This window comes from Thamnophis elegans, chromosome 11 (assembly GCF_009769535.1).
Source record: "Thamnophis elegans isolate rThaEle1 chromosome 11, rThaEle1.pri, whole genome shotgun sequence".
Taxonomy (NCBI): Eukaryota; Metazoa; Chordata; class Lepidosauria; order Squamata; family Colubridae; genus Thamnophis; species Thamnophis elegans.
The window spans coordinates 13335803-13362694 of NC_045551.1; the positions used below are offsets into that span (position 1 = coordinate 13335803).

General features: G+C 37.1%; 1 protein-coding gene across 1 annotated transcript in view; it reads left to right on the top strand.

Annotated features, from left to right (window-relative positions):
- The window catches only part of KIFAP3 (kinesin associated protein 3), an 81211-nt gene that overhangs the window by 42821 nt on the left and 11498 nt on the right, over positions 1-26892 (top strand). Inside the window, exons 12-17 of the mRNA XM_032226678.1 lie at positions 6375-6483; positions 14056-14168; positions 16501-16666; positions 21729-21854; positions 23705-23803; positions 25607-25692. Coding sequence (XP_032082569.1) covers positions 6375-6483; positions 14056-14168; positions 16501-16666; positions 21729-21854; positions 23705-23803; positions 25607-25692 — 699 coding nt within the window. The remainder of the gene's footprint in view (positions 1-6374; positions 6484-14055; positions 14169-16500; positions 16667-21728; positions 21855-23704; positions 23804-25606; positions 25693-26892) is intronic.

The window sequence follows — 26892 nt, forward strand, 5'->3', positions numbered from 1 at the left end:
ATGTACAGTACTCTACACATGCACATTCAGCATTTAGCCCCAGCCTGAACAAACCTATAGTAACTAGCAGCCTGGAGGATGATTTAGGTCAGAATATACTTCCTTTCGGAGTTTCACTATTGTGAAAGAGGCAATCAACGCTGGATGTTTGTTTTGGCACAGGCAGGGTAAAACAAACATCTATACTTAACTTTTCCCAGAGGGGTCTCAAATGTTAGCCTTCACCCAGACCTATATTAGAACTAAAGGACTCAAAGTCAGAGTCTTGCTGTTCATAAGATTTTTAAGTTTTATTACAGATATTAGAAAAGCTGTTAATTTGAAGAAAGCCAGTTGCAAAATGTATAGTTCAAGCTATATATCTGGCAGACCCAGATGTCCAAAGTTAAAAATAAATCTGCAATCCCATTTTATGGAAATGATATAATATTAATGTCTCTCCTAGGTAGAGATGATAAGATTACTGCACAGGTTCAGTTCATACTGTGTTTTAAATATCTTAACATTAATAAGTCCAAGGCCAAGCTAGTTGTCTTCAGGAATAGAAGGACTAAGTGTAACTGGAGCCTGAACTTTGCTATAGAGACCAGTTTAAGTCCTATGTGTACTTAGGAATTGTTTTCATAGAAAAGAATTTCTGGTTCCCACATTTCAATAGGAGTTTTTTAAGGACTACAGCCTTCCAGCTTTAATTGCCTCTTTCCCAATAGTGAAAATCTGAAGGGAAGCATATTCTACCCTAAATTATCCTTCAGGTAACTACTTACTGTTGTCATAATGCAGCTCACTGATCATAGGTCTCTTGGTTCCTAGTTCTAATCATCAAGGTGAAATAATTTAATTATTACATACAGTGTAGAACTATGCATAAATCTGATTTCCTGAAATAGTTTAGTTTAGTTTAGTTTAGTTTATTATTTATAGGCCGCCCTTTTCCCTGAGGGGACTCAGGGCGGCTTACAATTTATAGGGAAGGGGATACAAGACAATAAAACAATAAACATGAAAACAGTGCAAGTAAAAATAAAACACAACATTCATCATTCGGGTGGGGGCAGATTACGATCTTTATCCCCAGGCCTGACGGGATAGCCCGGTCTTGAGGGCTGTGCGGAAGGTCTGGAGGGTGGTGAGGGTACGAATCTCCACTGGGAGATCGTTCCAAAGGGTCGGAGCTACTACTGAAAAGGCTCTCCTCCGCGTAGTTGCCAGTCGACACTGACTGGCAGATGGAACTCGGAGGAGGCCTAATCTGTGCGATCGAATAGGTCGCAAGGAGGTAATTGGCAATACATCTTGGAGGTGGACATATCTATGCCAAGTTCAGCAATAAAGGCAGAGTTGGGTGTATCCCATATATAAAGTCATTTAGCAATTTAAATATTTGACTATTGGCTGAAGGTCTTGTTTATGGCCCCAAGCTGTGTTTCAAAGAGCAGACACTTATTGTGTCGTCTCATACTTTTGTAAACAAGTATATAAAAATTGTATAAATAATTTTAGTAAGTTACCACATTCTCTTAAAATTAAACAAATGACCTTTATGTATCTAGCAATAGCAGTTAGACTTATATACTGCTTCATAGGGCTTTCAGCCCTCTCTAAGCGGTATTACAGAGTCAGCATATCGCCCCCACAGTCTGGGTCCTCATTTCACCTACCTTGGAAGGATGGAAGGCTGAGTCAACCTTGAGCCAGTGAGATTAGAACCGCTGAACTGCAGATAACAGTCAGCTGAAGTGGCCTGCAGTACTACACCCTAACCACTGCGCCACCTCGGCTCTTGTCTTGCCTATAAGCAAATCCTTAAAACAATGTTGTTTCAATCCCAATCAGCAAACATCTCGTAACATACCTATTTTAACTTTGATCAAATAAAAAAAACTTTATATACCTTCCTTTTACTTCTAATATTTTTGATCCTTAAACTCTTCCAATAAATCTGTAGGACTTTATTTCATTTTACTTGTCCCTTCTCACAAAATTCTTCAAAGCATTAAAAAGGCTTTTTTGTAAATCCAATTTAGGAAAATTATTCTCTTCTTTTGTTACTTGTAAATCTGTATAATCATTAAGCCGATTTCATTTTTATGTCTAGTATAGCATCTTTTTCCATACCATTCTTGTAACCTGTCCTTTTTAAACCCACTCTCAGATCAGTCTCAGATTTGTCTGGTAAAACTTCTTCCTCTCTCATAATAACTTTTAAACACAAACTACCCATAGAGGTAGACAATTAAATTTAACTTCTAGGTCCATTATTCAGAAATATTCTTCAGTGTGTCCAGTTTTAAAATATTTTGCTTCATTCTGTAGTAATAGATCAAGTAATAGATCTTCTTTAATTTGTAATCTTTATACACACACACATGTACAGTACACACACATTATGCATGCATATACACACATCTTAAACTTATATCCTTTGCTAAGGAACACACCTGATGCTTTTTGACATGTTGATCTAAATGTTTCTAACAGGTGAAAAACAAATTCTAAATATGATTAGAGGGGAGTTTGTGAACCCAGTGTCCTTTTGAAGGCATTGACTGCAATTTGAACAAAGTGGCTATTTCATTGTCTTCCAGAATTCTAATCTGCTGCAGATCTCTGTCATACCGTTTCCTTTCAATGGGGAACTGTCTGAAACACTTGTGGGTGATCTCAAATCCTTTCCTTGTCTGGTGATGAATTATGAAGAGCTGATCTACTCACCAGCTCTTCTGCTGCGATTATTGACTATGTTTTTAGCAGAGTTGTCTTCAGTTTGTCATTTCTTCACCAGAAGTCCAATTTCCTGGAAAAGTCTATAATATATATTGTATTTTTTTGCACTATAAGACGATCCAGACCATAAAACGCACCTAGCTTTTGGGGAGGAAAACAAGAAAAAAAATCTGCCTCCCACCATCCGTCGGTATTCATCTGGCTAGCGTCCTTGCAGCAAACAGCCTGGTCAGCTTCAGCACATTATCGCAGCCTGATTTAGTACAAGCAGTTTATTGGCGGTTGGATCGGTCTCCCGGAATAACACTGATCAGCTGTTCCAGGCTGCGGGGATCGCCACTGCCCATTGCTGCTGCCGCCTATTGCCGCCTCCACGCTCCCATTTTTGGCCTCTGTGAGTTCTGTTTGCAGCCCATTCCAGATCGCTGCCACCACCTATCACCAGCAGTGAATGGCAGCAGTGATTGGCTGGGACGTGCAGAGGCCAAAAATGGGGCACAAGGAGGCCCAAAACAGCCAAAGGTTGGGGCCAGCGGGTGGGCAGGGCTTCAGTAACATTCGCTCTATAAGATACACAGATATTTCCACCCACTTTTGGGTAGTGGTGGGGAGTGGATCTTACAGTGCGAAAAATTCGGTAACTTTCCCTAAGGCCCATTTTTGCAATCAAAACTTTTTTTTATTCTCTATCCTCTTATGGAACAATAGGGAAAATTCTGTAAATGATAGATTTGATCACCAAAAAAAGCTAATAGAGAATGATATATATCTTCTTTGTTGCTGCTATTTTAATAAATTTTGCAGCCTTTCTGCCTCAACACTTTCCTTTTCAGAATGAAAGAAATACATCTTGGTCTTGATTAGTGATTAAGCAAGATTTTTAAGGATTACCATTCTATAAACTCATTTGTGTACCATTGCTAGTTGTTTGAATATGATACCAAAAGCCACATGTACAATTACTTTGAATTGCAGCAAGCTTCTTTAGAAACTTTGTACTGAACGTCAATGCTTTAATTTTGTATAGAAATCAAAGGTGCATTGAATTGGATACAGCTATTTTCCCCAGCAAAATATCCAATGAAGATTAATCCAATGATTACATAGCTTATGGGAAATTTGTCTATATTCAAGCAGCTTTCTGAACAGTGAGTTATAAATCAAGATCCTACTCACAAAGAGAAAGAGTGCAGTTTTACAGGAAATAGTTTGAGAGATAGAAATATATCTTTCACTTTAGCATGCTTTTCTAAGAAATACAAGATCCAGAGTACCTGCTGGCATTTCCTGTTAATGGGCAGAAAGAGCCAATAGAAGAAGTAGTCGATTTGTAGATTAAAGTAAGCAATATTGTAAGAGCCAATGGTTTTTAAATACTAAGGAGAGGTGAATGTCGTGCTGCTGTGATACAAACCCAATATCTATGGGAATAAATCATTCAGCTTCTGGTTTCCAGAATATGTATAAATACTGAAACTGTTTATAGATAATAAAGATATTAAACGAAGATCATTAAGCTAGTCCAGAACGTAGCCGTGTGAGCGATTGTGGGTGCACCTAGGTACACCCACGTTACACCTATCCTCCGCGAGCTGCACTGGCTTCCCATTGGTCTCCGGACACGCTTCAAGGTGCTAGTCGTTACTTTTAAAGCCTACATGGTATCGGACCTGGCTACCTGAGAGACCGCCTCCTGCCAATTACCTCCCAGTGACCTATTAGAGCGCACAGACTAGGCCTCCTCCGGATTCCATCTGCTGGTCAATGTCGGCTGGCGACCCCCCCCCCCCCCCCGGGAAGGGCCTTCTCTGTTGCTGCTCCGGCCCTATGGAACGATCTCCCCGTTGAGATCTGGATCCTTACTATCTTTCCGGCCTTCCGCAAAGCGACCGAGATCTGGCTGTTCCGGCAGGCCTGGGGCTGTTGATCTATCCAGCCCCCATCCTAAGTCATGAATGTTGTTGAATTTTTAAATTGTTGTTTTTTATTATTTGTTTATAATTGTTTATTTTTTATATTCCCCCTTCCCTTTCTATTTGTAAGCCGCCCTGAGTCTTCCGAGAGTGGGTGGCATACAAAATAAATAAATAAATAAATAAATAAATAAATAAATAAATAAATAAATAAATAAATAAATAAATAATAGCAATAGCAGTTAGACTTATATACTGCTTCATAGGGCTTTCAGCCCTCTCTAAGCGGTTTACAGAGTCAGCATATCGCCCCCACAGTCTGGGTCCTCATTTTACCCACCTCGGAAGGATGGAAGGCTGAGTCAACCTTGAGCCGGTGAGATTTGAACCGCTGAACTGCAGATAACAGTCAGCTGAAGTGGCCTGCAGTACTGCACCCTAACCACTGCACCACCTCGGCTCTATATTTATTTATTTAATAAATAAATAAATAAATAAATAAATAAATCATAAGGATTTAATGAAACCAATTGTTCCTCCAGTTTTTTAAAATGGCAAAAACTTCTTGTCTTGTATTCCCACCCACAAACAACCAAGAGTGAGTGAGTGAGTGAGTTAGCATCAAGGCATAATAAATGGCTAGATCTAAATAATTTTTTGGCAGCTCTCATTCTTGCACTTCGAGTAATGGTCTATCGTAATTTAAGTTATTTATTTTGCTGTTTTATATATTTGCTTGTGTATAATAATCATATATTCAGAAAAATATTTGGCACAAAGTTTAATCTATAACACTAGTGGCATTTGTTCTTTTATTGTAGATAGTGTTCAGTATGTTTCTTGCTCTTTTTCCTACTTTGTGTTTATGAGAGATTGTTTTACAGGAGATGGATTACAGAGAGAAATATGTTTTTTTACATTTTTTAATCCCGCCTTTATTATTTTTATAAATAACTCAAGGTGGCAAAGATATCTAATATTCCTTCCTCCTCCTCTTTTTCCACATAACAACCACTACCCTGTGACGTGAGTTGGGCTGAGAGGGTGATTGACCCAACGTCAACCAGCCAGCTCTTTTTTTTTAATTGATTTATTTGGTAAATTTATATACCCACCCATGTTACATACTTGACACTGAATGAGTGCAAAGTGGCATGCAAAGTTAAAGCACAAAACAAAATAGAAAAAAATTAAGAATCATTAACAAACATTAAAACAATAAAATTATTAAAAGTATACATAAAAAGATAATCTGTAGGAGAGTGCAATCAATCTCACCAACGCTAAAGCCATTCTTCAGGTTAAGAGAAGAAGATTAACAGAGTTGGAAAAGACCGTGTAGGTTATCTATCCAATCCGCACCCCGGCAGGAGACTCTACACCATTTCTGACAAATGGCAGTCCAGTCTCTTCTTTAAAGCTTCCAGTGATGAAGCTCCCACAACTTCCTAAGGCAAGCTGATTGTTCTCATTGTCAGAAAAGGCTCCGTGCCACTACTACTAGATGATCCCCAGGCCAGATGGCAAAGCCATGTTAACAAAGTGCCAAACCTTATAAAACATCCCCATCCATCAGTTGCCTCTAACTGCAACTTCATTATTTTTGTTCTGTAGACTGATAGTCTTTCCTAGCAAAAGATTTCCCTATTCTGTTAAAAGAAAAATTACTTCAATTAATGCTGCTACAAATAGATGTTCTGAAAATTTAACGGATTGAAATTAATGTGTTGCCAGCTAATGAAGATGCTGCTGGAGTGTCCCGATGAACGTGTTGATCTGGAACTCATTTCCTTCTGCATTAATTTAGCTGCTAACAAGAGGAATGTACAATTAATTTGTGAAGGTGAGTATTGACGAGTATATTCAAGGTTGCTGGCTATGAGCAAAAAAATAAACAACAGCTGGCTTTAGAGAGATTTCATTGTGTAAAACGTTGTCTTGCATTTTTGTCTTCTAAAATAATACAATCTTTGCATGCTTTGGGATAATACATAATTACCCATTATTTCACATGGCTTCCAAAATATATTGTGTTCAAGCTGAGTAATTTATAGGAAGGGAAGAAATGAAGTATTAGTATTTAAATATAATATTTTTAAAAACTACAAAAATTGTTTCTGCTTTCTGTTTGTTTTTGATTTTTAAGGACTGTGTGGACTGGTCTCTGCAGTTTTCTTAGCAAGGTTTTTTGAAATTGGTTTGCCATGGTCTCCTTAGTAGGACTCAAAGTCACCCAACTGATCAACTGTGCCTTAACCACAAAACTGGCTTCATTTTGGCTTATACATCAAGTTAAATTACCATTGAATTATTTAGTTTATTTCTTATAGTATTATGTGTTTATATATTCAAAACTTTATTTTCAGACTCTTAGTACTCTGAGGAATAATTATCAGTATTTCTTCTGGTTTTGTATTAAAATAATCTAATACATTAGAAAATCTGTTAATATTGTTCTTTGGGGATGTGATGGTATTACACCTAAAGAAAATTTTAGTTTAACCTTGTACATGAGATCACTGAAGGGGGCTTGAAAGTAGATTGTCTGGATCTATCGCATTTTTTGGATTGTAAGATGCACTCCCCCCCCCCCCCAAAAGCGGGTGAAAATGGCTGTGCGTCTTATACAGCGAATATTGCATCAGCTGCAGGTTTGCCATACCTGGGGGAGGGGGGAGGGAGCTGGTGCGGTGGCAGACAGTAGTGATCCCTGCTGCCTGGAGCAACTGATTGGCGGTATTCTGGGAGGCTGATCCAACCACCAATTGGCTGCGAATCCGATTGAGGCAGCAACGCAGAGGTGGGATTCAGCCAGTTCAGCCGAACCGGTTGTTAACGTTGTGTGCAGTTCGGAGAACCGGCTGATCCAACTACTGGCTGGCCTGGGTGCCTCTATGTCTGCCTGCGCTGCACAAGTTCGTCAAGCAGTTCGCCGAGAATGCCCTGCCGCAAGTGCGCCCTTCCCAGCCTGTGTGGTAGACTGGCACCAGGTGAGCCCAGAGGCACCGAAAGAGAGAGAGGTATGAATGGACGACACATGGCTTCCAGCATCAGAGAGGGCGGGCAAGGGAAGCGGCCGGGTTGCCAGGTTGCCACCACCTTTCATTGGGGCGCAGGTAGAGAGATGGGGCTCCTTTTGCCATCCTTTCTCCCGCAATGCTGGGCATTGCATGGCTTCCTGCCCTTCACTTAGCCATTGATGCAATTTGGGGGTGGCAAGTAGGGAGTGGTGGGGTGGTGCAGGGGAGGAAGGATACCCAACTCCTGGGCCAACTGGCTTCTTCCCAGCAGCTCTTTCTCTGCCTTTCAGCACTGGCCATCAAAGACGAGGCTTCTGTGGGCAGAAGAGCTGCGCTGCAATGGAGAAATTGGCAACGGAGAGGCCAGCTTGAGGGAACGAGGCCACTTTCTCCTCTTTCCCTGCTCCTCGTCTTTCTCTTGTGCCGGCCTCTCCATTACAGCATAGCGCCCAGGATCTGTTAGCCAAGGGCAAGCAGTTGAAGAAGGGTGCGTTGGGGAAGATTTGTGCAAAAATGCACGTGCTAGGGAGGCGAGTTGGCGATCCCAGCTGCCTGGCTCATGCGGGGCTTGCGGGAGCCTTGCTGGATGCTTTTGCGGTACCTCTGACAGCAATGGAAGGCAGAGACACTGGGGGGAGTGGGAGAGGCTATTCTAGCTGCCTGGATCATCGGAGCAAGTGTCCATTTAAGCAAGCGTCCATCGGGGAAGGTCTTGTCTGCTCATGTGGCGCAGTTAAAATCTGAAATCTGACTACCATTTCAATCAGCCATTCCTTTGTTTTTACTTTCACACAAACACACATACAGGTACATGGGGATGTAAGGGAGCATTGCAGAAACAAAATACAGTCCTGAGTAGTGCCGAAGAAAGTGTCATCTAATAAAGCATCCTCTTTATAAACTGTTCCCTATAAAGGTAAAACCTTAAACATGTCCCCCATAACAGTATGTCTGCAGCAGATCCCCTATAATAGTGTGTCATTCCTTCTGGATGAATGAAGAGACCCACGATCACTTAAGTTTGTGAATGGCTTAAAACATCATGGCACTCAATGAAGGACAAAATCATTGCCATGTCATTCAAAAAAATGTGGCATTAGCAATGCCTTAGGGAACTGAAGATAGTATCTTATATGAAGATAGCAAAGAAAGTGATATCAGTGATTGTGAGCAATTGAGCTTCTTAAATTCTGACATTAGCGATGATGAGTTTTTGGGGTTTCCAGAAAAGTAGAAGAGTGTTTGAATCTTAAAGTCTCCTCATTTGTTAATGACAGTGATGATGGTTCTTAATACCACTGTTGTGGTATTTACATGGTTGAAATATTCTGCTATATTTTATTAAATATATTACTATACCATTTGGTTCAGAATTTTTGTTTTCTTGTTTTTCTCCTCTAAACTTAGATGCGTCTTATAGTTCAAAAAATATGGTATTTCATTTTGGCTTAAGACCTAGATATGGCATAGAAAAAAACTTGGTTGTACGGATTGATGATCTTTAGAGGGAGAAAGGCCAGGGAAATATTTTCATGTTTATTCTTGAGGATCTTAGAATAGACATCATTGATTACAGACTACTGTTGGAATGGCTCAGTAATCTCTAAATTGGAGGCATTGCGTAATTCGATTCTACTTATAAGAAATTGGCTATCCAGAGATCGACAGTGAATAATGTCTATTTTATTCCATTCCATTATCTTTGAATTGTGGGACTCCATAGGTTTTATTCTTTATGTTCTGTTCCTCTGTATCTATACGAAGCCAATGGGGATAGTCATCCAGAGTCTTCAGTATGCCTTGTTCATCAATGTGTGTGCATCATTCGGCTCTGCCTCCATTGGAATAATTTTTATAGATGTCTCAGGCTGTGAGGGACTGGATGGGAGCTAATAAACTGAAGCTGAATCTGTACAAATCTGTTGTTGTGGTTAGGTGACTTGAGAATTAGAAGGAGTATTAGACAAGGTAATGTTCCTTCTGGTAAAACAGGTACATAGATTGGGAAATTTTCTCTGTTCAAAGTTTTATTGTCAAGGAGCTTTGCTAAGCTTTGGCTGATGCATTAGATGCAATGCTGTTTGGACCATGTCATATAACTCTCAATGGAACCATATAACAGCAGCCCTTAAGCAGTGGTTGCCTGTGAAGTGTCAAGGCCAATGTATGATGTTGTTACCATCTTACGAAGTCTTAAATGGCATGAGATCTAGGTAATTGAAAGATTACTATCTCTATTTCCATACAATTCTTGCATTAGAGTCAGCTGGAAAGGCTGGTGAAGTGTTGCTTGCAGTTTCACTGCTGAGTTTGACTTTTAGCACAATGGTTTTCCCAGTAATAGAGCCCAACTATGACAAGTCTATGAACTTTTTTCTTTGAAACAGTAAAATACGTGTTTACTCAAATAGTTTATGATATCAGAGCTGCTAATTTACATTTGGATTTATTTACAAGGTTTAAGCTATCAAATAATGGATTTTTTTTGTTCTTTTTTAAAAATAGTCTCAGAAACACACTTGTAGAAAAGCAATTTTTAAATATTAATGTGAATGAACTTTTAAATGTTCTATTAAAATGGGCTTTGTTAATATCCTGAAATGTTTTTGTCTTGCAGTAATATAATGAAAGTGGAACCTAAGTTGTAAGACTACAGGATAAGAATAACTGAGCTGAACTCAGAAAATCTGCTAGGCTGTAGTTCTATCTAAGAGTATCTGCTATTTTTGCTGTTTTGCGGGGATGTAAGAAATCATATGAAGACCCATTACTGCTGTATTTTTTTTGTCTTCAATAATACTTTCAAACCTAGAGAACCTAGAGCCACCAAAGCAATAAATCCTATGTATAAAACATAGAGAAGAAAATGATCTCAATTAACATAAATGGACTTAATTCAGCAAATAAAAGAAAGAAAATATTTCACAAACTAGGGAAACTAAAATTGGATATAATTTGTCTACAAGAAGTGCATATTCAAAAGCAACTTATGAATACTTATTAAGGCAACCAAAGCTGGGGAAAATGTTTACTTCATTGGCAAACTGTAAGAAAAGAGGAGTGATCTTTTACATCAAAGATACAATCCCAGTGGAACAAATTTATACAGATGATGATGGAAGAATTTTGATGGTGGAAATTATGGACAATAATAAGAAAATGCTCCTAATAGCAAACTATGCGCCTAATGATAAGCAAGATGAATTTTACAGAAAACTACACAGGAAAATAATGGATTTGGATTACTTAAATATTTGTATGATGGGAAATTTTAATGGAATTGTAGATAAGAATATGGACTATCTCACAAAAAACAACAAAGTCAAATAGAAAGATATTCCCTAAATCCTTTTTTAAAATGATCGATGAGACAGGTTTAAAGGATGTTTGGAGAGAGAGAAATCTTACTAAAAACAATATACTTTTTTATTCAAACAGACATTTATCTTATTCTAGAATTGATATGATGTGGGTAGCAACTAAATCGGCCTATAACATACAGGAAATTGAGATTGAAACAAGTACTTGGGCAGACCACAACCCAAAGATAATTAAATGGAAAGGACAAAGAAAAAGATCTAGGTGGACTTTAAACAATACTATATTAAAAGAGAAAGACTTTGTACAGAAAATTGAAAAGGAATTGGCCTTTTTCTGTAAAAAAAAAAAATAGAAAAGAGGAGACATCAATGTAGAACCCCTGGGACACAATGAAGGCCTATACCAGAGGCCTGATAATTGATTATACAAGGAGGAAAAATATAAAGAAAAAGACAAAGAACTTGATAATGAATATAAGTGTCTTGAAAAAGAACTACAGAACTCCCCCAAAAGAAGGACATTAAAGTAAGAATGGATATGATTAAACACAAAATTGGGTTAATGGAAACAGAGGAATTAGCTCAAAAAATTAGAGGTGCTAAACAGAATTACTTTAAAAATGCTAAGGCAGTGTGAATTGGCACTTTATGCTGTTACAACTGGAACAGATGGGCTTTGGTGAGAAATTTACTCAAGCCATACAAACTATATATTATAAACAAACAGCTAAGATAATGATAAATGGAGATTTGACAGAGTCTATTGAAATAAAGAAAGGGACGAGACAAGGCTGCCCATTATCACCATTACTTTTTGTCTTAACGTTAAAAGTTTTAAATAGAAATGTCAGAGAAGGAAAAGAAATAAAAGGAATGAAAATCAAAAAGGAAGAATACAAGCTGCAAGCATTCGCAGATGACTTGGTCTTCATTCTAGAGGATCCATTAGAAACAGCACCTAAATCGATAGAAAGAATAGAAGAATATGGAAAAGTAGAAGGATTAAAAATAAGGACAAAACAAAGATCTTGACAAAGAATATGCCAAGACAAAAAGAAGAGTTGGCAGAAACCTAGGGAGATGCAAGTTATGAACAAGGTTAAATATTTGGGGATATATTTAACAGCAAGATGCAGCGCTCTTAAAGCCAACAACTACTATAAAAAATCTACAACTTTTGGTGATAGGGAGAATATCTACAATTAAAATGAACATTCTACCTAGAATTTTATATCTGTTCCAGACAAATCCAATTAGACTAAGGAAGGAATATTTTGATGACTTAAATAAAATAGTGTTGAAGTACATATGGCAGGGAGGAAAAGCAAGAAAAAAACTAAAATTGTTACAAAATGCAAGAATAAGAGAAGGATTGGGCCTTCCCAATTGGGAACTATATCATCAGGCAGCAAATTTGACGTGGGTTAAAGAATGGATAACACTAAGGAATACCAGATTATTAACCCCTGAAGGACATGATCTATTGTTGGAATGGCATGCCTTTTTATGGTACAAGGGAACCATAACACAGGGGTATTTTAGAAGACAATACCTACAGGAGGCTTTGCTACTAAATTGGGAGAAAATTAAAAGACAATATTATTTAAAAATTCCAGTCTGGCTAACAACTATTGAAGCCTTTTCATACGCAATAATATACAAAAAGAAACAAACAGTTAGATATGGTGAAATATTGAATGCAGAGGGTGAACTTAAATCTATGCAAGAAGTGGAAAAGGAAGGTATAAAGATGAACTGATTTTCATATGTGCAAATACAATCTAGATATGACAAGGACCGTAAAAAAGAAGTTAGATAAAATTTTGATGGGTACTGATGAAAAAGTAATTTAAAAACTTTATGGACACTTACTTGAGGTTAAGTTAGAAGAAAAACAAGTTAAAGGAGTTATGATAGCTTGGGTGAAAAATTTTGGGCATGGGATCAAATTAGAGAAGTGCAGAAATTGTGGTTTCAAAATTACAAAATGACAATGTCAACAGTATATAAAGAAAATTTGTATAAGATGTTTTAAAGGTGGCATCTACCCTCGACAAGAATAGCAAGAATAAATCAGAAAAGTGTTGGAAATGTTATCAGACACCGGGTTCATATTACCATATGTGGTGGGCTTGCGCAGAAGCTAAAAGATATTGGACTAAGATCCACACATGGTGGGAAAAATGACACAAAAACATATAGACTTTAAACCAGAGACTTTTGTATTGGGAATTATACCAGAAATATATAATAGAGACTTGAAATATTTGATTGTAAATGTTTTAACAGCAGCTAGAATTGAATTTGCAAAAAATTGGAAAAATGAGAAAATAGCAACGCAGGAAGAAATTATTCCAAAAATTATGCAATGTGCAGAAATGAGTAAATTGACATTTGAAATTAAAGAACAAGAAGATGAACAATTTTACAATGTTTGGGATTTGTTTTATCAATGGTTACGTAAAAAATCATGGTAATGGAAAAAGTGGGAGAACTTTTTATATTTTAAGAATAATAGAATGATATATGCAAAACTATAAGGGTTTAGCACTGTTAAACGGATTAGAACGATGTAATGGAATGATGCTGTGTGTATGATTTCAATATGTAGAATATTTTGTTTAAAATGTAGGAATAATAATTGGAGTTGAACTATTGATGCAAAATGATGTTGTATGTATGGATTCAATATCTAGAATATTTTGTTTAAAATTAAGGAATAATAATTACAGTTGAAAAATTGACATATAACAATAATGTACTTATGTTTATCTAATGAACACTTTTGATTCGATATATAATTGTAAGTGGTGACCATGGAAAGGACACACAAAATCTTGTAACCAAATGACATGCTACATGAAATGGAAAAAGGTTGTATGTGTTTTATGTTTTTTTAATATATATATATATTAAAAATACTTTCAAACAAGTTTCATGAGAAGATGTTAGCCTACCTTAATATCATTTTTGTTTCCCTTATTTAAAAAAAAACAGTTTTATGGTCGCAGTTGTGAAATTGGAAGCATAATTAATTGATACATACATTTTTCATTTATATTCTTACATTTTCAGGAAATGGGTTGAAGATGCTGATGAAAAGAGCACTGAAATTCAAGGACCCATTGTTAATGAAGATGATTAGAAACATATCTCAACATGATGGACCAACTAAAACTTTATTTATTGTAAGTGTAATGGCTTTCATCTTTTCAAGTTCTAAATTTGTGAAATGAGATATTGGAAGAAGCAAACTTATTTTATACATAACAAATGATCCTTCTCAAATGATTGCATATGCCTTAATTCTACTGGAATTGCACAAGCATGTGGAATTTAAGGGCTTGTTATATTGTAGCACCTTTCACTTCTCCAATTCATAATTGTCAGTAATTTTACAAAATACATTTTTGGTGTCCTTAACTGAACATGCACAGATACTAAATTATTAACTATGGCAATTATAAAACTAATTTAACATTTTTGGTTTTTATGTGCATGTGCCCTTTGAAAAATTAGGGTGTCATCATTTAATAATCTGTAATAGTGATTTTATTATTATTCTTCTGCAGGTGTTTTCTCTTTCCACCCTGATAGAGAAACATGTGTTGCTGTTTAGGATTGAACTCACAATATTTCAAGGGACACAAGCATTTTCACCTCTAGGCCACTGCACCACCCTTCCTACTTTCTCATTAATCATACTGTTAGTCACAGGTTAGGTAATAATTTGGCAGACTTTCTCTGCCAAATTTCTTTTGGCTTGCTTTCACATTTCATTGACCCACCAAATTTCTTCTCTTTCTGCATCAATTTCCAGTGTGGATCTTTGTGACTTCGGGGTGCCTCTGAATGTCATACTTTCATCTTCCACGGCAAAGTTATGTTATCCCAGAATACAGATAAACTGCATTGTTGAAACCTACAAACACTGCAAGAGGCAGTATGGTTCATTTAACCTATGATTTCAACAGGTCTTGGAGGTTCTGATAGCTCTGCATTGATTTTGCACCATATATTTCTACAGTATATACAGAATTTTATCTGGTTTTCAGTTTTTGAATCTTTCAATTAGATAACCCCTATTATATGCCCACTGGATCTGGTTAGCCAATTAATTTTTACTCAGAAGAATATAGCTGTGTTATCCTTGCCTGTTATCATTGCCTATGTGCTTTGTAGCAATCTCTAAACTACAGCATATATCATTTTTCCCTCTCTCTCATCTTTTATTTCCCAAAGTTTAGTTCCTAATCTTTATCTTCCAGTCTGCCCTTTGACTTTTGATAGGAATGTATCAACCTAACCACATACAAAAGCAGTTTAAATCTTTGGTTGATCTCCACTTAACTGCAATGATAATCTTTCTTGTATGTGAGAATGACATGTTAAAAGAATGATTTACTCTTTAGGGTGATCTTTAATTCTATTCCAACAAAGTGGTCTTGTGCTCAAAATCTCTTTTCTTTCAAAGGTAGTATCATTCCAACCATCCCAATTCTATTTCCATTCATGTAAACTGGATTGCATATTTGTTAGATTTGTTAGATTTTCAAAGACAATCTCAACTATTTGTTGAGAATGAGGTTTCCAGTTTTATTCATTGTGGAAATATTATTGAAGGAATACTTAAGGTCATACTTGTCCTTTACATAGGCTGTTCCATCTTGGCTTGAAATTGGCATCTGATTTTTCGCCTTTTAGGTAAGATTATTAGGTACCTGTATATGTAATGTAAAGAGACCATAATGAAGGATAACAGGCTCTTATCTGTAGCCTTTGTTCTTCCTACAGCCATCAGTGCATTTACACAATCCAGCCACGTTTTTGCATTCTGCATTTCTGATGCTGCTAAGTTGTCCTAAGAAACATAGAGGCGATCTAGAGCCCCACCTACAAGATATTCAGGGGGTAGATTTCCCACCTAAAATCTTCTTATCTAAAGAAATCCCCTGACATAAACTCTGCACAGGTATGGAATCCCATATGAATGAACGCACAGGTGATTACTCAGAGAATACCATTGTAGGTGTGCACTCATTTCAATATTAGCACCCTGTATATTCCTTGTAAGTATAAGAACTGACCTGCTTAACAAAATTGCTAAAATAGTGCATATAAACTGAATTATATATACTAAATATATCACCAGAATTCAGCCATCCATCCAGAAAAAGCAGCAGTTAAAAGTAGTAAATAGTCTTTCTTTTTTTCTTTTTATCCAAGTCACACCATTTTTCCTGATGTGAGTAAAAAAGAGGATGGAGAAAATTGAGTTTGAAAAAAGTACAAAACTATAAACTGATTTTAGGCCAATTCAGTTTTTATAACAATAGAATTAATTAGTTTACATCAGTTTTATTAAGCATTTAATTAAATATTTCTTATCACTGTAAATCATCAACCTAGCAATGATTTTGAAAAAAAAAAGTATGGTTGAGTTAATGCAGTAGTTCTCATTGATTTTCTAATGTTTCTTCTTTTCCATCTCTCAAATCTTGCTTTATTTGTTTTGCTTAGGATTATGTTGGTGATCTGGCTGCTCAGATATCTAATGATGAAGAGGAGGAATTTGTGATAGAATGCTTGGGAACATTGGCTAATTTGACCTTATCTGATTTAGACTGGGAACTTGTGTTAAAAGAGTACAAAATGGTACCATATCTGAAAGATAAATTAAAGCCAGGTCTGTATCTTTAGCTTTTTATCAGAAGATACCACTTTATTGACTTCACATATTGAATACCATTTTAATTCCTTTTTGAACACTGCACACTTCTGTTGCTGTTAGTTGCGAAGTCGTTTCTGGAACATTTCTGTATTTACATTGTTTTTATTAAGAATTATTTTGTTTTTTCCTTACAATGCTTGTAAACTTTTTAAAAGTTTAATTTTCTTTTATTTGCTTTGGATATATCCTGAAATTCTCCAAAATTGTATTAATTTGTCAGAAAACATCTTCTGTTTCCATGGACACCCTTTGTATTGGTTATGTTAAAAAAGAAAAAGAAACGTTTTTACTGGAGAAGGACATCAGTAAGATAAATACTTTCTTCTCCAGACAGACAAACCCAACCTCAGAAAAATAGATATGACTTTATATCCGATATATTACTATTCCAAAGGAAGATGGAGGATTTTGTCCATTTTTAGTCTGAGCAAACTCAATAAATTAAACACCCTATAATGATAGAGAGCCGAGGTGGTGCAGTGGTTAAATGCAGCACTGCGGGCCACTTCAGCTGACTGCTATCTGCAGTTCGGCAGTTCAAATCTCACTGGCTCAGGGTTGACTCAGCCTTCCATCCTTCCGAGGTGGGTAAAATGAGGACCCGGATTGTTGTTGGGGGCAATATGCTGACTCTGTAAACCACTTAGAGAGGGCTGAAAGCCCTATGAAGCGGTATATAAGTCTAACTGCTATTGCTATGATTTCACAACACTGACTTGAAGGCATACGTGCACACAGAGAAACACATAGGCTTTCATCTTTGTCAGAAGTTGTGTTTTTCTATTTTGGAGCTAATTCTTCCTTACCTGGTGGTGTGTAATCAGCTCATGCTTCACGGTGCTGCCTTTTGTTACCCCCACATTGCACACTGCAATGTAACAGTGAATACATCCCAATCTACCTAATTCAAGAAATTACATTATTCAAGAAATTACATTTTTTACACTCTGGTTTACTTATTATACACAAATTATTTATCTGTCATTTTCATTTGCTAGAGGCAGCTCATAATCTACTTTTGTAAAAATTTTATTGCAGTCATCCACCAGCACAAAGGAATTGGTATTCAAATATTCAAAACTAAACTGACAATTTCAGCACAGTTAGAAAAGATACATATAAACAAAGAATTTTGATAAAAATACAATATTAAATCGTATAGTATAAATCTTTATTATGGTCAAATACCAGCAATACACATTACTTTTTGCAATATATTAAAAAAGTACTGACATTAAAATATATTTTAAAAGTATTGACATTAAAAGTGGATAATAACATATATGTTCTCAAACTGTTTGGGTCTCTCCCGGGTGAAAAGCCAATAGGTATGGGAGTAAATACAATGGTTCAGAAATTATTAGAGATATGTCCAAATAATTGGTACAAGATGACAACTATAATTCTGTATCCAATTTTTTTCTTGTGGACATTGCAGCAACACAGAATTTTGCTACTGCATACGTGGTAGCTTGTGTCCTGGAGGAGAAAGCCTACATAAAAATTGTCTGCCCTCTCTAGCAATCTCTCTAATAAGGGGAGAATGTATGCAGACCTGTTGTGGCCCAGCACGATCCGGTTGAGCTGCTGATGGACTCGGATAGCGAGGAACCATATGAGTCTGCCCTGGACGATGTGATGTGGAGGACCCTGGGCAGGGTTCAGACTCAGAGCAGGGACCAGAGAGGCTGGTTGGCCACCAGGAGGCGCCTGAGGCATGGAGCAGTGGGGAGGATCAAAGGCAGTTTGTCCCTGATGCTAGATTGAGAAGGGCTGAGAAATGGAAGCAGCAACTCTGTAGGAAGACTCACAGAAGATGATTAAGCACAGGTGGTTGTTGATTGGCCCATCCCAAGAGAGATTATAGGTGAGGCGTTGGGAGGGGACATTTGCAGAAACAACCATTCAAATTAGTAGTTAAGAAAATCTATCTGTGTATTCTAGCCGTGTCTGTTCGTTTGGACTATCTGGGTTGCTTCATTGAACGTGAGTTGCCTGGGCCCTCAGCCAAAGGATTCCTTATCTCAGTAAACTAAACAGTGGCAAACAGCCAAGCCTGTGTTCTAATTTATTCACAGGCTGGGGGGCGGGGGTTCAGAACACAGACAGAACGCAGCTCACTGTATACTAGAACATGTGAGATATCTTCAACTTCTCCTTTACCACATATACAAACCTGTTCTGCTATAGGTGTTCTCTTATACCTGCGCTGGAGGAGTGCTGAAGGAAGAATGTTAAATTTGGCTCTGAAGAAAGCTATTCTTTGTTTTGGGAAGATCAGGTCATTAAGATATCTTGCCGATTCCCACACACACTGTTTGATTCTGTCCCTACTGTGGAGAGGCAACCTATTTAGTTCTTCTTGGAACTCCATGTCCTTCATTCTATTGAACACTACTTGCTTTACTTGGTCAAAGCCTAGGGACATTAAGAATACTGGTGAGGGTCCATAAGAACCCAGCTTGTGATCTCTTGCCTGTTTCCAGGGGGAGGGGAAGTTGTCAGTCAACACTAGTAGGGACCAATCCCTCTGGAAAGAAATGCATTTTAAGCCAATGAAGGCTTGCCTGTCTCAATTCTTAACTGGGCATTTGGAGTTCCTTTGGGTGCAGCTAAGATGGCTCGCAGGAATTTGGTTTGTATGGTTTCTTGCAAGTCTTTCTTTGCAAGGATTCCTGTTTGTACCCCATATAGAATTTGCGCCAATGTTTTGGCCTCAAAAAGTTTTAAGGCAGTGGGTACTAACTGTCCTCCGCCTGTGTAAAAGAAGTGTTTAATTGCATTTGAGGACCTGTTGGCTGCTTGCAATGCATGATCCAGGTGTTCCTTCCATGTCCCTTGGGAGTGGAAAACCACCCCAAGGTATCTAAATGTTCTCACCTGTTCCAAACTATGTCCTTCTATTTTCCAGGAGTATTGGCTAGGTCTTTTAGCGAAAACTAATTTTTTTGATTTATGAAAGTTAAGGACCAGCTTGTTTTGCCTGCAGTAGCCGAGTATTGCCCCAATTGCTCTCTTCAGTCCTACAGGAGTTTGTGAAATAATAGCAGCAGCATCAGCATATAGGTGAATCAGAATTTTGCCTTGTGCTAGGTTAGGAGGATGGAGATCAGGGTTCTGTAAGGGGATTGATATAGATCAGGGGATTGATATAGAAGTTAAAGAGGGATGCAATCCTACCGTACCCCTTTTTGTACCCTTACTGGGCCGGTTAAAGTCCCTTGGGGATTGCACCTCACTTTCAAGGTGGAATTGGCATACAAGTTTTGTATGAGGAAGAGGAGGCGTTTATTGATAGTAGTGCATTTTAATTTCTCCCAGAGGGTGCTCCTGGACATTGAATCAAAGGCCTGCTTAAAATCAAGGAGGGCCACATTAAATCGAAGAATGCTAAGATGCTTGTTTGGCTATATGTGCAACAAGGAAAAACATTGAAATTAGCAATCTGAGTAGATAAAAAAATTATCCCAAGAGATTTGAGGATTATATTATTTTTTTATTTACTTTTGGATGAATATAATTTAATAATATACATGTTTTCATTCCTAACCTCCCAGTTGAAAATGTTCCAGACTTTGAATGTTCACTCAGCATTAGGTGGTCATCTGAGCATTCATACAATTCATCCAAATGTCCAAATAGACACTTTTTTTGGCATGGTTGAAGAGGTTAGGTTAATCTGAAGGGGTGCATGCTAAGAGGAAGATGAAATTTCTGCCCAAAATATTCCAAATGATAACATGTGCAGGTGTAAATGTAAATATATGTGAATTCAGTGATGACCACTTGAAGAGCCACAATTACAGCTAAACAACCTGTGCTGTCAAAGAAAGCTATTTGGAGAGTATATGGATGGGTTAGGTTCCTATATTAATCCTGTCTCATGTGTTTAACTAAAATAAATCATGAATCACTTTTTACTGAGCCACATGAATGATAAAATAATCCAAGCTTCCTTCTACTTATAAGCAAAACATGTCATTCCAAGAATGGAATGTTCTGGGGAACACTAGAACATTCTATTTTTTTCTTCCCGCTATGCTTCCAGTCATCTTGGGGGTGGTCCAGAGACTTTCCAGAAGTAAACCTTCTGGAAGTAAAAATAGTTCATATTTGAAATGGGGCCAGACTCAGGGAGGACAAAGGAGACAAGTGATGATACATGCATCATGATACAAATAATGTGACATATATTTTAGATGTTCGGCAAGATATAAGGGCAGGTTTGCCATCATGATGTCACCATGCGTTATCATTTTGTTTCGGGCTTCCTACAAGAGCCTGTTGGCCAGATTGCAGCTGGAGCAATCTGTTCCTGTTCCAAAAAATTATACACGCAGAATTGCTGGATTGGCATGATCTAGGAGTAAAACAAAATGTGCCAGTGTTCCCTGGAATGTTCTGTTCTTGGAGCAGTCTGACCAGCCCTGCTTCTTTCTTTTAGTTTCCAAATGACTGAGCTTGAATCCTCAAATTAAGGTGATGCAGAAATGGATGGACTGGGGGAGGAAAATAATTATTTTTGAAGTGTCCATGGATTTAATCATTCAAAAAGCTACAATGAACACAGAGCAGGATGATTTAAATTTTATATTAATCTAGAGCAGTGTTTTTCAACCTTTTTTGTGCAAAAGCACACTTTTTTCATGAAAAAAATCACGAGGCACACCACCATTAGAAAATGTTTAAAAAATTTAACTCTGTGCCTATATTGACTATATATAAAGTAATTTTCCCACGGCACACCTTACACTATGTCACGGCACACTAGTGTGCCACGGCACAGTGGTTGAAAAACACTGATCTAGAGTACTGTATTTGTAAATAGGTTATTTAAGAATTGGTTCAACAGTTGTGATGACATAATTTTACATTCAGTATTCATGTAGCAATAATGGTGTCCCTATAATTTAACAAAGTTTGCTCATATTTTGAGAGATGCTGTAAAAGTCTTTGAGCAAAGAGGCTTGCATTTCAGTAGGGTGCTGTAACATAACTGCTTTATTAAATTTACCAGGTTCAGCAGAAGATGATCTTGTCTTGGAAGTGGTGATAATGATTGGGACTGTATCAATGGATGATTCCTGTGCAGCGCTGCTAGCTAAATCAGGAATTATTCCAGCACTTATTGAACTACTGAATGGTATGTAGCAAGTGTTGCACACTACTTTTTGAGTGTTTGCTCATTATGCATTAATAATTACTTAATGTTCCCCAATTTTTATTATCAAAATTTAGCAATACTGTGCTGGAATCAAGGTTTTAGTACAGCGTTAGGAAGTTTCATCCCATCTCGCACCAATAATGAGATGGAATTTTAGCAAGTAAAATAGTTTGTGGAGTGAACAATTTTTTAGAAGAAATTAAGGCTTGGTTGAGTGCTCACAGCCTAGAATTTAAAATGCAATCTAATTTGGTCCATCTTGTTTTAAGAAGGCATCAATTGTATCTGAAATTTTGAGATTTGAATTTCAGCCCTGTTTTTATATGGTGTGATTTAAAGACGAGGACTAACTGCCACTATTTATGATTCTCTTGCTGGCATAGAACCAAAGTAGTTGTGTTCCAAATCCATATTTCCGGCATAATCTTGGGGGAAAAAACAGTGAAAAGAGTTGGCAAAGGAAGACATTCGTTTATTTTTTACTTTCCTTTGTACATTTTGTGTATTATTTTGCACAACAAAATGTTGGCTAGAATTTTAAGTTATAAAATATAGTTTTACTCTTAAGATTCCTGCACTCATGATGCAGTCATATGCAGAGAATGAAGAGTCAAGGAAGCTTTAAAGACTGGTGGGGATCAGTGCCTAGGACCCAGCAGGACAACTGGGGAAGACCTGTCCCAAGCTATTGAGATATCTGCACACCCATGTCCCAAGTGAGACTCATCTGTGTAAAAGCCACAAGAACGATGATGGAGTTAGAACTATACAAATCTGGAAGGCACAGAAATAAGATGCTTCAGGGAATGTTTTCTTGGGATTAACAATCTGTTCAGGAGTCCACTGGTGTTTTTGAGTGGAGCAGAAGTCTAAGATGAGCCAGTACAGCCCCACTTACTCAGGAAGAGGTTTGGAATAATAATCATAAGTGGGACTATACTAATTCTTTTGTGTTCCTAAATATCCATCTTTTCTGTAAAGCAGTTGCTTCATTCAGAATTGATTTAAAATTGAATTTTAAATAATGACATGGTAGTGGTATTTTTTTGGACTACAGAAAACCAGTGAATGGACTGTATTCAGTTCATAACTAATCCCAATTCTTTATGTCATATTTCTTGATGAAAACTGAAGTAAGCTGGATTGACCAAGACAGATGTTGTTTTTGTTTTTCTCAGTGGAAGTCACATGAAATTCTGGAACAAGAAATGTATTTCCCTCTTTAGACAATTTGTGGTGTGTTTTCTTGCCTGAGGAGAAGCAAATGTATGTTGGGATTGCACTGAGATATAATATAGCAATAGCAATAGCAATTAGACTTATATACCGCTTCATAGGGCTTTCAGCCCTCTCTAAGCGGTTTACAGAGTCAGCATATCGCCCCCAATAACAATCCGGGTCCTCATTTCACCCACCACGGAAGGATGGAAGGCTGAGTCAACCTTGAGCCAGTGAGATTAGAACCGCTGAACTGCAGATAATAGTCAGCTGAAGTGGCCTGCAGTACTGCACCCTAACCACTGCGCCACCTCGGCTCTTATAAGGTGTGTGTGTTTGTATGAGTAAAAGAAGCAGGGAGAGCAGGTATTTAACTAAAGAGAGAGGGCACCTGCATCTGAAAAAGTTGCCACTGCTATAAATTTAACATAGTTTAAACCTTCATTCTTTTATAAGTAATTAGGTGCAGGATTCATTAAATATGTTTTGAAAAATTATTATTCCTAGTTTTTGTAAGATGTGTAGATAGGTACTATACGTTCATGTGGCTTAGATTGCTTGTAGTCAGTGATTTAAAATATGACACAGGATAACCTTCTCTCTTTTTATAGCTCAGCAGGAAGATGATGAGTTTGTGTGCCAAATCATTTATGTGTTTTACCAGATGGTCTTCCATCAAGCCACTAGAGATGTCATCATCAAAGAGACTCGTATCCTTTATCAAGGGTTCCTTTGCTATTAGTGCTTTTAATGGAAAGACAGATGGAACTGGCATTGAGAATGCATGCAGTGACAATGAAGTGTTTTTTTTCTCTCTCTCCCTCTCCCCCATTCATGTGGAGTTCTTTTTGACTTGCGTATTTTCCCCCAATTGAGAAAAATCAAAGGACTGTAACGCATGTAGTGACCTATGGGATTGTTTGTTTTCTGTCCCACAACAGAACTTGTGAAACAGAGAAAGCCTATATATTTCAGTGTTGTTTTCAAAACTCATTTACTGCCCACCCAGATCAATACCTGAGTTTTTTTATTAGCAGATGAATGAGTCCCCTTGATTATGCTGTTATTAATTGTCAGGTTGAGATTGGCTTTCTTCATTTATAAATGGAAAGGAGCAATAGGCTGTATCCATACAGCCCTGAATTTGGTATCTTTCATTTATGTATGCAAGGTAATAGGCCATCAGTTTATAATCCTTCTAACCTTTTCTTGATCTTCATGGGGTAGTTAAACAATTGGATTACAACAAATAATAATAGAAAATATAGATAGATGGGATGAACTAAATAAATACCATTCTGGAATATGAAGGTATCAGATGAAACAGAAGGATGAATCAGTGAGCAGACTGACTAATCAGGTTATAAAATTATATTGTTTCAAGCATATGCAGTTTTCTTTAGCCCGCAGGTAGGAAGAATTGTGTGATAAGACGACACATATTATAGTTTAGCTAGTTGTAAAAATGCTTCAGAATTGGCTATATGACTGGAATATATAACTTCCATGAATGCAGCTGGAGAGAGAGAATGCTTGCCACAAGCTAGACCAGTGTTTCTCAACCTTGGCCACTTGAAGATGTCCGGACTTCAACTCCCAGAATTCCCCAGCCAGCATTCGCTGGCTGGGGAATTCTGGGAGTTGAAGTCCGGACATCTTCAAGTGGCCAAGGTTGAGAAACACTGAGCTAGACCTTTGGAAAACTTCCAAGGCTTTATCCTAAGCCTGCTTTCTATTTGCTACCTTACCTGAAGTAGCAGGACAGGAATAAGACATAATTTTGAAGGATGGATTTTATTTCTATTGCCTTTTCCCTTTTCATCTACATTATTATTGAAAACAAAGTTTCCAGTAGTATAGTATGGTGTAGCGTAGTGTAGTGTAAATAGTGCATAGGTTCCTGTTCTGTTGAAGATGTAGCTTAGCACAAGGCAACCTACAAGTGCTTACTCTGCCCTATGTTCTGTTGAAATTAGGGGCTGTTTATCTTCAAATAGATTCGGTTGTGAATTTGTACTAGCCTCATTTGTATTTTGGCCCTTCCTTATCCTCTCCATGTGTAAAGAGAGTATCTGAAATAGGGTCTTTTTAATGATAATTTGATATTCCATATGTACACTTCACATGGATAGAGGAGTATATTCCATTGCATAGACTTACCGTCGCCAGTAGAACGTAACAGCAGGAGTGCAGAGCTAATCTGTCTATATTCTTTATGAAGCAGAGCAGACCACCCTTCCTTCCTCTTTTAGGATACTTTTAGTGAGTGTAAAATGACCTTCCCTTTCAAAGGTAATTGTTTGTGGGGGGAGAAATTATTTCTTTTAAAATAAATATAGCATATCTGCTCAAAAAGGATTGTTCCCTTCTTATATAAATTAGAATGAATTTTAGGATTAGTATATATGTTTCCTTCTTTTATTTCTTTTGATGTATCTTTTACAGCAAAAACATACTAATCACCAGATTCTGGCTCCCAAAATTGTTTTAGATCCTTTACTCTATCTTCTTAGAGGCTCCTGCATATCTTATAGACTTGATGCATGATAAAAATTCTGAAATCCGTAAAGTCTGTGATAATACACTGGATATAATAGCAGTAAGTGATTATTTTATTCTAATACAGGTAGTCGTCAGTTAACAAACATTTATTCAGTGACGATGCAAAGTTATGATGGTGTTGAATAAGGAGACCGTGGCTGGTCCTTGAAGTTATGGCCGTTGCAACTTCCCAGCTATCATCAGAATTTGGGTGCTTGGCAACCAGTTTTCAATTATGGTGGTTCCAGTATCCTATGGTTACATGATTAGCATTTGCAATCTTCACTGCAGGATTCTGACAAAGTCAAAGGGGAAACCTGCAGGAAGTCATGAGTGGAGATCAACTGATGTCACACCTAATAATAACCATGAAGGATTTGCCTTACAATGGCAACTGAAATTGCCCAAATTTGCTGTATGATCACATCGCTTAGCAACAGATTTCCCAGTCTCAGTTACCAAGGACTACCTGAATGAACACTTATTCTCAAGAGCAAGACGAGAATTAGAACAATGATAAATGAAAATGTATTTACAAATTGCACCCACTATGTAACAAGAATATTTCAATGAAATATATTCATTATGCTTACTGGTACCATATTTATATATACTGGTACGGTATTTATAGGCAAACTGGATATAGGACTGATGAATGCTTTAACATGAATATGGAAGAGGTTTTTTTTTAATTGTTCAAGGAATACTTATCTAATATATGATGTGGATAATATTTACTTATAAAAACAATTGTAATGTTATCTAGAGCATAATATATCAATTTATTTTTTAAAATGCACAGAAACACTGCTAAATGTTTATTTTCACTTCTTATTTTCTTGAATAAGTCAAATATTGCAAATGATTAATTACAATATTTTCATATTAGCAGCCTCTAATGGATGTAATGTTATAACATTTTTAAAATGAATTTCTTCTGAATACTTTTGCATATTTTTTTTGCATGACCTTCACAAAATAATTTAAAATTTATTATTGACTGTAAGGCAACGTAGCACTCATTTGAACCTGGGGCCAAATTTAGAATTAAACAAAAGTATACTGTAAAAGTTGTGCTCATCTTAGTGTTAGTTAAAGACCAGTTGCAGAATGCCATTTGTCTTTTTGATTGCATCTTGGTTCCATCTCATTGGCTATGTGAGGTAGAATCCTGGATTAAAGATGGCTCTTTTCAGACCCACCAGTGCTACTCCTAAGTCTTGTTTTTCGTTGTATTGTCACTCTTTTTTATAAATAA